Genomic DNA, 16,078 nt, shown 5'->3' with positions numbered 1-16,078 from the left:
ATTTAAGTTGGAGAAGATGGGAGTAGCCACATCACACCATCTGGGCAACAAAGATCAGACTCAGAAAGCAATAGGACTCCACTACATTGACTAATTGGTCATTGATGTAGAGTTATGAGTCTGGATGGGCCCTGTGATGATGACAGAAGTGCACACACGTCTTGGTGGCTGAAAACTAGAAGCCCCAGGTGAGAGCACAGGCGTGCATTTTCCATATGGCACCCTACAGTTGGAGTTCAGCAACACCTACAGTGGAGGTGTAACAGTAAATGCAAAAATCATCAGCATACATGGAGAGTGACACTGTAGACCCAGCAGCTGCATTTAGACCATTGAAAACCACTGGAAAAGAGCACTAACAATACAGAGCCCTTCGGGACATGATTCTCTTGTATATTGGAGGTACTGTGGGAAGCACCAACCTGAACCTAGAAAGTATGGCCTGATAAGATACAATGATGCCACGTGGTGTCACAAGCCTTTTTCAAATCGAAAAAGACAGTGATAAGGTGTTGACACTGAGCAAAATCTGATGAGACAGCAGTCTCCTGGCAGACCAAGTTGTCAGACTTGGTGAAAACCACCCTGGGGCAGAGTCAAAAACCCTTAAGATTTGAGGTACCAACATAGGTGCCAGCTCATTAACATTACCAAGTTGCAAAGAACATTAGTGAGGTTAATTGGGTGACAGCTACCCATCTCAAGGGGATGATTACCTGTTTTCAGAATTGGAGGATCATGCTTTCTCACCATTGAGATGGAAACACACCCTCACTCCAGATACAGTTGAAAACGGCAAGGACATGGCATTGGGAATTCATCAATAGGTGTTTGAGCATTTGGCTGTGGATGCAGTCTGGCCCTGGACCCATGTCAGGGCAAAGGGCTAGGGCATTAAGGAATTCCCACTCACTGAATGGAGTGTTATATCGATCAAAGGGACATGTTGTGAAATGTATGTGAATTCACTCCAACCCACAGTTTGAGACATGAAATGCAGGTTGATAATTCTTAGATGCAGAGGCTCAAGCATAATTCAGAACAAATTTTTTTGGTAATATAATCTAGATCAGTGCACAGAACACTATTCTGGGAGGCCCTAACTGGTATATGAAGAGATGTCTAACATTTTCCTGAACTTGCAAAGGAAGGGTGTGGTTCAATGGTAGTAACATACCATTCTCAGCATTATTGTTCCTGTCATTTGATTAAGTGGCAGGCCTGGGCATGGAGATATTTAAAGGCAATGCAGTGCTCTATCAGTGGATGTTCGAGAGCCTGCCTGTTATCTCTAATGGCCAGAGTGATTTCTGAAGTCAACCAAGGTGTTGTCTTCAGATGGGGGATCACCGAGTCCACTGATCATATAATGGCAGTGGTTGTGCTCTCGACAGCTCAATTGATACTTCTCTATGATAGTCTGCTGAGGATGAATGGAGAGACAAAGGGATCCCAGTCAGTATTGTATAGAGCCCATCTGAGTGAACACCCAGGCAAGAGAAGCTTAGTTAGTGACAGGATAATCAGGAAACAGTCACTTGTCTATACCTCATCAAGATCTTTCCAGTGGATTGAGGGGAAAAGACCTGGGCTGCAAATGTAAAGATTAATGGCTAAAAAGATCCATGTGCCACACTGAGGTGTGTGGGGTCACCGGTATTCAAGAGACAAAGATCGAGCTCCGCAAGTGAATTTTCGACAGCTTTACTGTAGCCAGTGATTGTAGTCCATCCCAAAAAGTGTTGTGGGCATTGAAGTTATCCAAAATGAGGAATGCGGGATAGAGCAGAGAAATCATTGAAGACAATGTGTTCTTAGGCACTTTGCTACTGGGAAGGGCACAGACATTACAGACAGTAAAATCACATGAACAACCATAGTCTCCAAAGTCTTATCAAGTGGACATGTTTGCAAACTCCACCATATGCTCTGTCGCAGGTAGCTCAATTCTTAAAATAGACCCAGGAGGGATCCACAATGCTGGGAGCTAAGTTTCCTGGAGGGCAATGCAGGAGACAGGTGGTCATCTGCTGCAATAATTTACGAGAATATGGCATCAGTACACCTTGCCACCAGATCTCCCCATACAACCTGCTTCAGGACCAGAGAACCCACCAGGAACTCCACCTCAGTTAGCAATCAGAAACGTATAGGGTCCAGTGGCAAAGGCAAAGGCAAAGGCAAAGGCAAAAGCAAAGGCAAAGGCAAAGGCAAAGGCCCACTGGGACTACTACTACTACTACTACTACTACTTCTTCTTTGACATCTTCTTCCTGTCCCTCTCTTCCTTGGATAATTTCAGTGTTCACAAGGGCTTGTCTGCCATAGTTTTGGCCACAGGTTGTAGACCAACAGAATCCTGGGAGCCTGGTAGGCGAGTATCCCAAAGGACACCATCCTGGTGGGAGATGCCAGATGGGGTGGTGCTTCTGTAGCCATAGGTTTGGGATCAAAGTCCTCACTGGGTAGGGAGTTGATGCTCCTGAAGTGGGTGTGGGAAGAAACAGTAACGAAGGGATTCCCAGCTACCAAGTGAGTGGGTGTAATTGAGCAGCCCCAAGTGCCTGGTTTTGAAGGAACAAAGAGCAGTGGTGCCACTGCTAGACAGGATGACATCATCATTGGTGTACAAACTTTAATCATCATATGTACAGGATGTAAACAACCATATTTCTTTTTGACCTCCTCATACCCAAGTCAGTTAAGGGTCTTGCACTCTTGAATTTTCTATTTTGAAGACAGTGCAGTCAGACGGGAGGGGGGGGGGGGGGGATGGTATTACAATGCAAAGACGTGTGCCTTGTGTCTCACGCATTGTAAGCACTGCAGGGGAGGGAGAACATGAGGTTGCACACTGCACTGATATATCACCACCTTAACCTTTTCAGACAATGTGTCATCTTCTAAAATGAAAGTCCTAGTATCAACACTATTGTCCTTAGGTTACCACTGGACATGATGGACAAAATGCATACCCTTTAACTACAAACTGGCACATAACTCATCAGCAGTCTGCAAAAGCAGGTTGCAGTGGGAGGTGATACTAAGACTATTATGGACTAATAGCTATAGGAATTTCACCCACCTTGTTACAGGTGAGAGTACCGGCAACTGAGCAGGGGATGTCATTTTAATCACAATAGCATCACTTTCCTTTTTTGAAGTTGTTGATAATTCACCAAGGCTGTCCTCAATGTGTTCAACATAGAATAATGGATTTGTTGCCAAAAATGAAATACTGTCAGTCCTAGAGCAATTTAAGTATTGTGAGGAGTATTTCTCCATTTGTTTCTTACGCCTACATTCCTGTCACGGCATAGTCTGGGAACGAAATATTGTGAGGTCATATCTCTCCATGTTGTAATAATCCTTTCCTTCAGAAGAGATTTCTGGGGCCAAGCTGCCACCAGCAGAAGAAGAAAGTCTGAGCCACTTCATTTGTGAGTCATCCACCTTGGTGCCACCTACTCCAAATAGGGGCTCTCCCCAAGGGCACCACCAAGCCACATTAATGGCTATCTGGCCGGGTAACTGTTGCTCAGAGTTCCCATGCCCTAGCCATGATGGGCACATACTCCTCCTAACATGTGGGGAGTTTTCAGTACAAGCACCAATAGTGCAATTCCTGCATGGTCAGAAGGCTATGACTGTACAGGTACATAACAATGCCTCACAACAGATTGGCTGCTGTGTTAGGTTTGGGTCTATTACTTTTGCCAGAGAGGAAAAATACAGATAAGCAAAAAGGTGGAACACACACCACATTTGGTGACTTTCGTCAATTGATATGCACTTCTGTAACATTTGGAGGAGGAATGGTAAGGCAAACCAAACAACAGGACCATGCAGTGAAGGACGAAACGTTGTGGGAAATGCCAGAACACAAAAAAATGAGTGTCCAAAATCTTAAACCAAATCCAAGCATGGTCAGCACCAAGAAGACCATCCAATGGAAAGGCAAAGGAGGAGAAAGAATAGCAGAAAGAAGGACTTGCAGCAGGGAAAGGGAAGTGGTGCTGTAAGGGTTAGAGCCCCATGTTGACCAAGCACGTACCTGCAAGAAGGATGACAGCCTCCAGCAGCGAGTCCTGGTGCTTAAAACTGCTAAATCAGCTGATGATTCTGACTCATCATATCTATTTCTACAAGTAAGTATGACCCAAGTTCACGGTCTTCCATGTTTCCAGCATATCATGAAAGACAGAAGTATGTTAATCATTGCCCTGCCGCCCCCCTGCACCCCCCTCACATCCTCCAGCTCCTTGATGCATCACATTGGGGATGACACACAAGAAAGCATTGGCCAAGTGGCACATTCACTTGCCCAGCATTGATGCTAACATTAAATGCATATCCCACTCCTCCTGTGCCTGCCCCCTCAATCAAGTATTTCCAGCAAAACGCTGCCCTGACCACCCTTGGGTGATGGTCAGCATCAATTAAGAAGGGCCATTTGAGGGCACTGTGTTTTTGCTGGCAGTCACTTACATGTGGGGCAGCTGTGTCTTGGCTTGCATGTCAGACTAGCATCCAAGGTGGACCATAGGAATCATTGTAGGTCACAGGAGCCATCAGTTCAATGTTGAGGCTGGGCATGTTCATCTGATCCATCACTGCAACCAGTTCTGGCCACAGAAACAGTCTTAATTGGTGCCCCTGTGCCTTGCCTCCACCTCTGACCCACAGACCAGATACCAGGGCTGCCTCCAGCCAGGTCTCTCGTCCTCTCTCTACACCACCTCCACCAGGTTATGACCCTCTGCCTTTGGCGATATGTGGCTGGGTAAGTAAGGGGATCACAATTTGGAAATTTATAAAGACAGAACCACTCTCTCCACCCCAACTATCCCTCACCCTTATTATCACACTGTGGGTGCACTGATATGTCTGTCACCCCTGCAGTCTACAGCTGGACTACCTGCCATACTCAGGCGTGAGCCGACAGTCTTAAATTCACTGACAAAGAGATATTGCTCCACCCTCCATGTAGCATTGTTTGCTGCCATTAAGCCATGTTAATTTTATGTTGTATATTGTATGTTGTGTTGGGCTAAATTTTAGTCTGAACAGAAGAAAGAGTGATATTAGTGCCCCTTCCAGATAATTTATGAACTTGTTTGAAAACATAGCAGAAGTGATGCTTCATGCTGAAAATGTATGAACTACAAGGGTTTGTTGGGAAAATTATGTTATAAAATATGCAATAACTTTTGTTCGCAGTGAGACAGTATTAAGATGTTTATGGTATACAGTTCGGTTTTTGGAAAATGTAACAATTTCCGGGGACTGTAGGTAGTTTGGGAGCTAACAGCATAGCTTAAATTGCTGCGAGTTAAATGAGTAGTAAGAACATTTAAACTAAGGATTTGAAATTCAAGTCCAATACAATTTATGGAAATGTTTATTATTATTATTTTTTTTTTTTTTGAAGTACATGCTTAAAAATTAATTTTCCACTACTTTAATTTACCCACAATTCACACAATTTTTAAGTGTGTTGAAAAGTGTAAAAGTGTATTCTACTGTTGTCTGTGATGTAACATGCTGTAATTCATTACCCATCACTTTAGTGGTGTTGAAGGCTTCATAAGATAAACTTCATTTCATTTCCTGTTGATCTAATGGACTGCAAGTAGGACACAAACCTTAGTCCCCACTGCCTACATGATCCACAACAAAGTTAAGATAAGAGATGACAAAGACTACTGCAGTTAGCTCTCTACATCTAACATTGTGAGTAGCTGATCAACAGTGAGGTGAGAAGGGGCTGACATTCAGTAGTATTAAACATTACATTTCATGGCATTAGTCATCAATTAACATATTTAAAAAGACAACTACTAATCTTACAAGATGCAGAAAGTGAGACAGTAGCTTGTGACTAAAATTGATAAATTGCAGAGCCACACTATTAAAACATTTATTTAAATAATATTCTCATTTTATTAATAGCTATTCCACTATAAGAGCAATAGCTTTAAAAATACCTAATAAGAAAGACTTACTGTTCCTATGGGACCTACAACATTGTAGTCCAACGTGAATACGTCCCACCCGGTATCTCCTCTTGATATTTCTAGTAATCTCACTTCCAGTCTACTAAGAATATCTTCATCTTCATACTGGGCACTTGTAGAACGGACTGCAGACTCAAGAATTGCAGATAAATTGTGAGGAGACAATTTAGAGGCTGGTTTTGCCAACTCTGGCCTAAAACACAATGTGCAAGGAATCACATAACTTTCTTATAGTCTGTGAGTTTTGACAAGCATAAATAAATTACACATATGGAGATTATTTTTTATTCATCACAGAACAAAGACAAGGACAGTTTTGAAATATTTGTGACTTTCAAATGAGAGGGAATAGTCCTTAAATGAACAAGTTATTTTTTCTATACTAACTTTCATCCACAAAGCATTGTTCTCTATTAATAGTTCTTTGACATAGCTTCGTAAAACAGTCATTGGTTTCACAGGATTTGTTGATTAACATTTTCCATTATTTTTGTTTTTGGAGGCAGGAGAGCTCTATCCAATGGGCCTAAGCAAACTTAACAAAGGATAAGTAATAAAAATAATATTAATAAGAACAAAATTTCTATGAGCTGATTTCCCAAGGATGAAGAGAGATGCAAAGACAGCATTCATTTCGCAATGTATATTTTACTCTGCAACAGATATCATCCTGTACTGAAACTTCCTGCGAGACAAAAACTATGGATCAGACTAAGACTCAAATTTGGACCCTTGATTGTCACCATGAATGCTCTCATTAAGCTCATACTTCTGTTAGGTTATAAGAAAAAACATTAATACACAGTTCTCTCCCTCAGACTTCATGCCATTAGCTCTCCAATTAACATTTGTTTTATTGAGAGATGGGCAATTAAACTCTGTGCTCTGTCAAGTAGCTTAAAACAGGAACTCCAATTCTCATTGGCAACCTTTGCTATACTGTAAGTCACGGGTGGGTAATCAGCGGCCTGCAGGCTGGATATGGCCCATAATTGATTTTTCAATTCAAGCCCACAGAACAACATTGTGGATGAGAAAGGGAGGTGCTTGAATGAAAATTGAATTATGCTGATTTTAACAATGGCAGCAGGGACTGTATCTTGGTAAACAAACAAGTTATCAGTTGTCATTTCATGTATAATATTGTGTACTCATTGTCTGTTTATTTCATGCAAGTGTGAGCATTTTTACCAAATTTATTCACAAAAGGTCAGGCATTAAGAACAGAAAAGTAGATGCTGAATGTTTCCAGTTCCAGAGGAAATGGACAGAGGATTATTTCTCTACCACCTAAATCTGTTTTCTTCTTGTGTGGTGAATTACCATCTGTTGTGAAGGAATGTGATTTGAAAATGCACTTTCCCCACAAAAACAATGCTCCTCAAGAGCTTACAGGGCAATTGCAGGAGACAAAATTAAAATATTAATTTCCAGTTTGGACAAGCAACAGCAAATATATGTCCAACTGAGGACTGTAGCACAACAAATCGGTTAAAGCTAGTTTTATAGTAAGCAGAAAAATTATCAAGTTGTTTAAGTCTTTTGCTGAAAGTCTATTAATGATCAGTGCCTCTTTGACTGTACTACACCTCGAGGGGTGGGGGAGTAAATCAATTAAGTTTATCAAGATGAACAGTTGTTTGTTGAATTGGTATGAAGGCATATTACATTAAAAAAAAGTGTGTGTGATTTTGCTGCCACATTCAAAGCATTTGCAGCCACTTTGGATGGAAGCACTAATTTGTCTGACAAAGCTGTTAGCAGGTTTTGTTCATGGTGTAGCTGTGAAGTTCAGCATAGTGGAAAAACTATTAGCATTATAAGTATTAGAAGGAATCATCGTTGGTGAAAGTAGTCTGAGGAAAGTAAGTTCAATCTGCAGCTGAGTTACCTCATTGGAGTTTGTTTTTTGGAGTACCTAAGTTGGATGGTGCCATTCGTATTGGTGCATTAATCCATAACCATTTACATCACAGGTACTGTAGTTCTGATTATGTGCTAGGGGTAGTGTTGTTGCATTACGTGATGATGTGGCCCATGAGCTTAAGTATGTGAATTAGGCCCTTGGGTCACACAAAGGTTGCCCATGCCTGATGTAAGTACACAAACAGCAAAAAATAATATGGTAACTATTTTGTAAAACTCTTCACAGGTTTCCATGCTTAGTTTTCAGGATCTTTTGGCTGAGTACATTCCAGCCACTGACCAGCAATATATAATCACTCCTAAGTGGTTGATGACAGCATTATAAAAAATTCACCACATCAATTATGTCTGATCCACTGCTTTCATGAGGAACCCCCATTGTACTTGCTTGTACCTTGTGATGACATGTTTGTCACACTGAAACATCAGGAGGCTGAAATGTGTACAGCAAACATGAAGTACAAACAATAACAATGCATCAGTAACATTGGGAATGGAAGTGCAAGGAAGTCATCAGTCACCCATTCAAAACAGTTTAGTTGGCACAACATTACTGCCAATGGCAGTTGCCCATCTGATCAGATGGTGCTTATTACAACGAGCACCCTCTCATGAGGTGACACCTAGCAGAATCCTTCATACAGTCTGGACAAGGGCCAATCTGAGCTTGTAACTCTGTCATAGTTCTGACACGATAGAAACAATCTTTGGTCAGTCTATTGGTTTGGTTCTCACTATGGTCTTTATTTAAAAGTGTTTCCTTCGAGTGTTTCACAATTACCCAAGAGTGTGTGTCTTCAAACGTGCAGCAATTACAACAAATACTAATGGAAACTGTTTGGAGTTATCAAGAGCTAATGGCAGAAAAATTATAGGGAGTTCAAGTGTTAGCAAATGCAACAGGAATGTCTTTCATGCCATCAGTGTCTACAGTGTTCCAACCTTTTAATGGACCAACTGAAAAGTGGGATGTTTACCAACGATTATGGCATTTACATTTTATGGCTTGCTAAAATTCTGAATTACTAAGACAAAAGACCATGTTCTTGTTGAGATATCCTCAAACTGCATCAGATCATGCAGAAAATAGAGCCACTAATGAATGTTGTGGAACATCAGTTGCCTATAATACTTTCTTTTATTACAAGAACATATTTCAACAATGCGAGGGTTATTGCAGCCACATTAAAATTTCTGGTACTGGAAAAAGACCCCAATACATCTTATGCAGTCTCGGCTACCAAACCACACAGATTAAGTAGGAACTGCAATTTTAAATGTGTGTACAGGCAGAACTACACTAACTCTATAACCATGGATGATATAGTTTAGTAGTAGTAGTAGTAGTAGTAGTAGTAGTAGTAAACCTTTTTTTGCTAGTGCCCACTTTTGTATCTCTGATAGTACTAAAATGCTCTAACTGTCCACTGGTTCCACAGTATTGGTGATTTACAAACTAGAGAAGTAACAACAGCATAAAATTTATAAAGCAGAGTTACAGTGAAATAAACCCATAATTATTATGTTACCAAATAAATGTAAAAATTTGATGAAAATATTTTTAATACCACTAATGCCCATCACGAAACCTAAAACATCTAGTACTGAGCAGCAGGGACCAGGTTGACTAGCAATGATACAGTGCATCTAAGAGCGCCCCCCCCCCCCCCCTTCCCCTATCCATCCCAGAAGTCAGGAGCCATGCATTGAGGAAATTGTATCTTTCTCTGATAGAATGTGAACAGCTCAAAACTATGAAACTGCTCATGCAGTCCAGAGTTTGTTTACAATAGAAGAAGAATTCAAGGCAGTTAGTTCTCCAGCATTGGTCATGTGGGATGTCATGCCACTTCTGGCAGGGCCATGAAATATGCCACAGGTGTGCCGAAAGGGGGCACATTTAGGAGGTATGTTTCAGCAGCTCAGCCACAAACATGCTTCATGCTGTGGAAATGAACCAACAGAGAGAAATCTACGGTAGTGCAAACTTCTCGGAATACAGGCCAGCAAATGTAATTACATACATTCATAGATAAGCACTCAGTTAGGCTACTCCATGACACTGGTGCTTCCATGTTCTTGTTAAACAAACACTCCTAACTTAAGTGTATCCAAATTTTGAGGCAGAAATGAGACAAAGCTTTGGGACTATGGACTCATCATGTGCGTTTGCTACGAAATTTGATGATGGTAGCTTATCCCAAAATGCAAAACATTTTTTGGTTTACTTTTTCTATGCCTTAGGGTTTGCAGTTCATGAAACAGTACACACCACACAGTATGAAGGACCTTGTGCCACCCTAAAGACTCGGTAATAGTTATGCTCATATTTTCTCTCCTGGGTTAGAGAACCTGACTGATTTCAAATCTTGTGTCACTTAAGCAATGACTTCTCTGTGCTTCTTCAAAGTTCACCTGGCTGTAAAGGATGCTCTCAAAATAGAACTGGAGAGACTCATTCATGAAGATGTGTGAATACTTATTTCCCATAGTCAAAGGTCCACTCCATTGATAACAGTACCCAAGCCCAACAGCACTTCGACTTAGTGGGAACTTTAAAGCTATAAACATATAAGCTAAAATGGAAGTATAGCCCCTACCAACCATAGATGAACTATGTAAAATTAATCCATGGCACCTTACTACATAAAATTGACCTCAAAGACATATTTTCAAATTATCTTGGATGCAGCATCACAAGCATGATTAGTGCTCAATATGCCAAATGGCCTCTGCCATTGCAATCTGTTAGTCTTGGAAAGACAGCCCCTGCCATGTTCCAGCATTTTATGCATCAACACATTAGAAATTGTGTCTCATACCTCTATGATATCTTTGTTATAGGCATAACTCCTGACAACCATCTTCACACCCTTAGACTCTTGTTGCAGAGGCAGGCATCAAAAGTACTCATATGCAATATGTGCAAGTGTTCTTTCACATTACCATTCTTGACATATTTTGTATTCTAATTCTCAGCCAACTGACTCAAATCAAAGGAATGTTATGTTTTTGTGGTAGACAATGTACAACTACCCACAGGTGTAATGTGGTATTCCCAAGAATCAGCAGCTTTCACTCAGTTAATACTCAGCAGATATCAAATCTGCATTTGGATCGGACTTCTGTAACACTTTTGCAGAAAGGTGTGCAGTTTACTGCTGCATCCATTTTCAATAAGCTACCATTCAAATTCAAAAATCTTAGCAGTAATCCATGTGCTTTCAAATCGAAACTGAAGAGTTTCCTAATGGGTCACTCCTCCTATTCTGTCGAGGAGTTCCTTGAAAAATTAAGCTGATTCTTCTTGTATTATTGATTGCATTTACTTGAACTTAGGTACTGTCTTTTTTTCGGTTCATAAACATTTTATTTTTATCTGTTATTACTTTTATGCTGTATTTTTATGTACTGGCATGTTTCATGACCTTTGAGATTTGGTCTTCAATTTGGTCCTATGGAACTTGATGTGTAAACTAAAAAAATAAAAATAAATAAATAAATAAATTCCACAACACTTAACACTTGTTAATCACAACACAGTGCAATTAAAATGTTCATTAGTTTAGGTTACTGACATCACTCTTGTGTCTTTAATGTTTGAAGTTCTTGAGTTTTGTGGATATTGGTTCACACATTTTTGCACACAGAATGTGCATAGTTGTGGTTTTACTCAACACCAGCGGTGCACCCAATGAAAGTCTTAATCATGAGCTTGCTAAATATGAGCTGTCAATTTGTTGACAGACATAAGAATAAACTGTTATTTCATAAATTACAATATACTTTGAAAATTGGCTAAGCTGGATTTTACTGTTTTGGATAAACTACCACAATTTATGTGATTTTGGTTTATAGAAAATGTAGCTGGTCAGAAATTTAGAAAAATACCTGGTGTCGGAAGTTCCATGCGGCTTTTCGCAGGTGATGCTGTAGTATACAGAGAAGATGCAGCATTAGAAAATTGTAGCGAAATGCAGGAAGATCTGCAGCGGATAGGCACTTGGTGCAGGAAGTGGCAACTGACCCTTAACATAGACAAATGTAATGTATTGCGAATACATAGAAAGAAGGATTCTTTATTGTATGATTATATGATAGTGGAACAAACACTGGTAGCAGTTACTTCTGTAAAATACCTGGGAGTATGCACACGGAATGATTTGAAGTGGAATGATCATATAAAATTAATTGTTGGTAAGGTGGGTACCAGGTTGGGATTCATTGGGAGAGTCCTTAGAAAATGTAGTCCATCAACAAAGGAGGTGGCTTACAAAACACTTGTTCGACCTATACTTGAGTACTGCTCATCAGTGTGGGATCCATACCAGATAGGGTTGACGGAGGAGATAGAGAAGATCCAAATAAGAGCGGCGAGTTTCCTCACAGGGTTATTTGGCAACCGTGATAGTGTTACAGAGATGTTTAACAAACTCAAGTGGCAAACTCTGCAAGAAAGGTGCTCTGCATCGCAGTGTAGCTTGCTTGCCAGGTTTCGAGAGGGAGCATTTCTGGATGAGGTATCGAATATATTGCTTCCAGCTACTTATACCTCCCGAGGAGATCACGAATGTAAAATTAGAGAGATTAGGGCGCACACGGAGGCTTTCAGACAGTCGTTCTTCCCGCGAACCATACACGACTGGAACAGGAAGGGAGGTAATGACAGTGGCACGTAAAGTGCCCTCTGCCACTCACTGTTGGGTGGCTTGCGGAGTATAAACGTAGATGTAGATGTCACCATTATTCATGTGATATGAATCCTGTTATTTACATGTGTAAGGACCATATTGAACATCACAGTAAATTACATGAAATTATTAATTAGTTTTGTGTGTCATATTGCAGAGAAAAATTAAAGAACAAAAATGGGATGCTCATGCAAGATCAATGCCTCTATCTCCCATTCATATGCATTGTTCTAAACTTAGTTCATACTGCTCCCAACTCATTATTAATTTTCAATTTTTGGAGGACATGACAATCATCCTATCAGAGTGTGTTCACTTCCTTTCAGAACCACAAATTCAAAACCTTTAACGTTATAACTGTTTCATCAACAAGCTTCAGCACACAACTACACCAAGTATCCTGCGAGGAATGGTCAACATTCATTGGGATGGAAAATGCGTGCCTCAGGAACTATGAGCATTTCATCTTTGACACTACGAAACAAATCTCTTATACTGCAAGCTCTTTGTTTTCCATATTGTAAAAGGTCATAGTATGGACCAAAAGGAAAAAAAATATGTTCAGTAAACATGGTCTCTGAAGTGCACAAGCTATGAGCTCTTGTTCATCTTCACTACTGTGAAACACTCCTTTTCTACTGAACAAGTGCATGTAACTCTTGAGGTACGTATTTTAGAGCCCATGTTTACTTTACTTATGTTCTGAATGATCCTTCTTTTCATACCCCTGAATATTGACCACTACTCCCGGAACTCCTTGTATTTGTCTATAGGCTGAAACCAAACATATGGATAACTTCCAAATAAAGTAAGATAAGTAATATTCTTATTCTACATTATAGCACCAACATTTGTATGTCTCATATGTCATATTGCTAACATTACTACACTTCTTTAGTGATGCAGTGAACTTTAGTGGGCAGTTCCTCACCCACCACTGGAGTTTCTGACTTATTTATAACCCGTGAAAGTTCACATTTTCTGTCAAAAGATACAGATGACTTTAAACTAAAGAAGAAATGAAAAACTTATTTTTATATTGTTATGCAAGTGACAGCATGCACTACCTGAAGCTTTGTTTGTTATAAAAAGGTACAGTCCAGTGGTTTGGATAATCCTTGGGATAGGGACGATTTTCATACCCAACAGGAGGATTGTCTTAGTGTCACCATCCTACAGTAGAGTGTCATATAAATATTACACTCTTCCTCTTGTTTAGGCAAATGGTGCAAATGTATTGGTTCTTTTTGCATTTGATGTGGTCTACAAAGGGCTGGCTATACACATAAAATTGTATAAATTATTAAGATGTACTTTAAGATCCTAACCTCTAACCACCTTGAAAATTTTCTTCATACTTTATCAGTTTCCAAGATACATATGTTCAAAGTTACACTACTTGTACACATAAAATCTAGTGTGAGGTGAAAAGGTAGTTTATAAAGTGATGTAGCATGGAGAAATATGCTATAAAGTATCTCCAATATCATCTTGGGACCACATGTTGTAGCACATTCAAAATTTTTGCAAGTAAAATAAGGTCTGAGGTGGAAAATTAGTTTTCCATTATTTCATTTTCACATAAGTAAACTACCTAAATTTTACTGACCACTACATTTCTTTTCACATGCACTGCTCCGGCAAGGTAAAGAATGGAACCAGTGGAAAATGCTGCTTATGCTGAGAGAGAGAGAGAGAGAGAGAGAGAGAGAGAGAGAGAGAGAGAGAGAGAGAGAGAGAGAGAGGGGGGGGGGGGGAATTGAGACACTGAGGCGGGGGGTGGGGTGGTGGGGGAGGAGAAAGAGAAAGAGAAAGTGGAAGTTGGTGAAAGCCAGTGATAATCAGAGACAGAGTAAATGACAATGAGGGACAGTGAGAAGAGAGAGAGCAACCACAGGAAGGAAGCATTGAGATATTAGCTGTAAGAGAAAGCAAGAGGGAGACAATGATAGTGAGATGAGACTGTAGAAGTAGGATAGGATGAAGGGGACTGGCTGTGACACAGGAGACAATGACAGTGAGAGACAAAAAGATAGTGACAATGATTGAGTGACTAATGGTTACTGAGAGTGGATGAGTATGAGCAACTTACAGTGATGGACTAGTGGCTGTGAGTGAGTTACAGTTAGGGGAACTTGTGGGAGTGACAGGTGAAGTGCATATAAAAAAGCATGAGTAAGTTCCCATTCCAAAATTTTTGAAGGTGCTGAGGAAGGTAGAATGAAGCAGCTGATACCTCCTTTTTAGTCAGAGCCTTTTAAATAAACAAGAACATATTCACATATTTTGTGCTCCAATAGGAGCATGTTTCTACTGGTTAACATGAAAGGCAGAAAAGGAACTACTAAGTAACCAAGTGACTTTATTATTAACAACTGCAAGGTAAAATACTCCTCCATCTTACTGAAGTAGCTCCATAAGGTGGCCAATGAAGTCTCCTTGGCCGAGGAGGAGATACCTCCTCAGAGCTTGCAGGTGGTCCATGAATTTGTACTGATTATTGAGGACATCAAGAACACGTCTAGATGTTTCACGATACGCTAGCTCTAGCATAACCTGCAACTCTCCATCCTGGTCCTCGACAAAAAGCGCTTCCACTGTTAACAGAAAAAGCATATCAAAACATCAAGTCTCCGAGGAGATATCGACTGCACTTGGAATGATTAACACAGCAACAACAACAAAACAAATTTTATATTTATGAGATACTGTAAAAGAATTTGTGACTTGGTCTATGGTCCAAGGACTTTTTTCTGACAATTATCTCTTCTTTCGCCTCAGGTAGTGATTTATTAACGTGAAAAATTCCCAGTTAAACTGTTGTTTGGAGTCCACATTAAACTGTATGTCCACTTGCAACTGATTGGCAAGTCAGTTGTAAACTTTCAGAAGGGCATGAACATCTTTTAGTGCCTTCAATTTTATTTATTTAATGAATTTTCTTGAAAAGATTTTGAAAGCTAAGTTGGATAATCATGAATTCATTCCACATGAATTACTTTGATAAGAAGTTGTCAGTTGTTCTGAGAACTATTCCAGAACCATCTATCTCACGAATTTAAATAAATCAACATTTTAAGTGACTGACTTCTCGGAAATTCCAAAAGTTGCAGAAATCTATGCAAAGGAATCCAGTTGCCAGAGCATCTATAAACAAAATAGAATGTGTCAATATTTAAGAATCTTTGTAATACAGCCACAAGAACATTGTTATTGAAACACATTTTTTAAAAATTGTTATCATCATTCAAGGACAACTTCACTTAAAAAGAAGTATAAAATAAACAAAATCCAAGCCTGTGAATTCATGACTAATTGTTTAACTGTGTTCCTGTGCAATTTTCTGTAATTATGACTAATAAACAAAGGAAATACTTCTTTGCAGAACCTGAGAACTATTATTATGCTCAAAATAGTCTTACCATTTTATTTTACAACATATCA

General features: G+C 39.9%; 1 protein-coding gene across 2 annotated transcripts in view; it reads right to left on the bottom strand.

Moving 5' to 3' along the window:
* The window catches only part of LOC126298978 (gamma-tubulin complex component 3-like), a 218,439-nt gene that overhangs the window by 48,133 nt on the left and 154,228 nt on the right, over positions 1 to 16,078 (bottom strand). For both annotated transcript variants that reach the window (XM_049990600.1, XM_049990601.1), the window contains exons 11-12: positions 15,039 to 15,231; positions 6,006 to 6,210 (exon numbers count right to left, since the gene is read on the bottom strand). In XM_049990600.1, the coding sequence (XP_049846557.1) occupies positions 6,006 to 6,210; positions 15,039 to 15,231 (398 nt within the window). The remainder of the gene's footprint in view (positions 1 to 6,005; positions 6,211 to 15,038; positions 15,232 to 16,078) is intronic.

This window comes from Schistocerca gregaria, chromosome X (assembly GCF_023897955.1).
Source record: "Schistocerca gregaria isolate iqSchGreg1 chromosome X, iqSchGreg1.2, whole genome shotgun sequence".
Lineage (NCBI taxonomy): Eukaryota > Metazoa > Arthropoda > Insecta > Orthoptera > Acrididae > Schistocerca > Schistocerca gregaria.
Note: the sequence above shows the minus strand (reverse complement) of the source record. Positions and strands in the feature narration are given on the sequence as shown.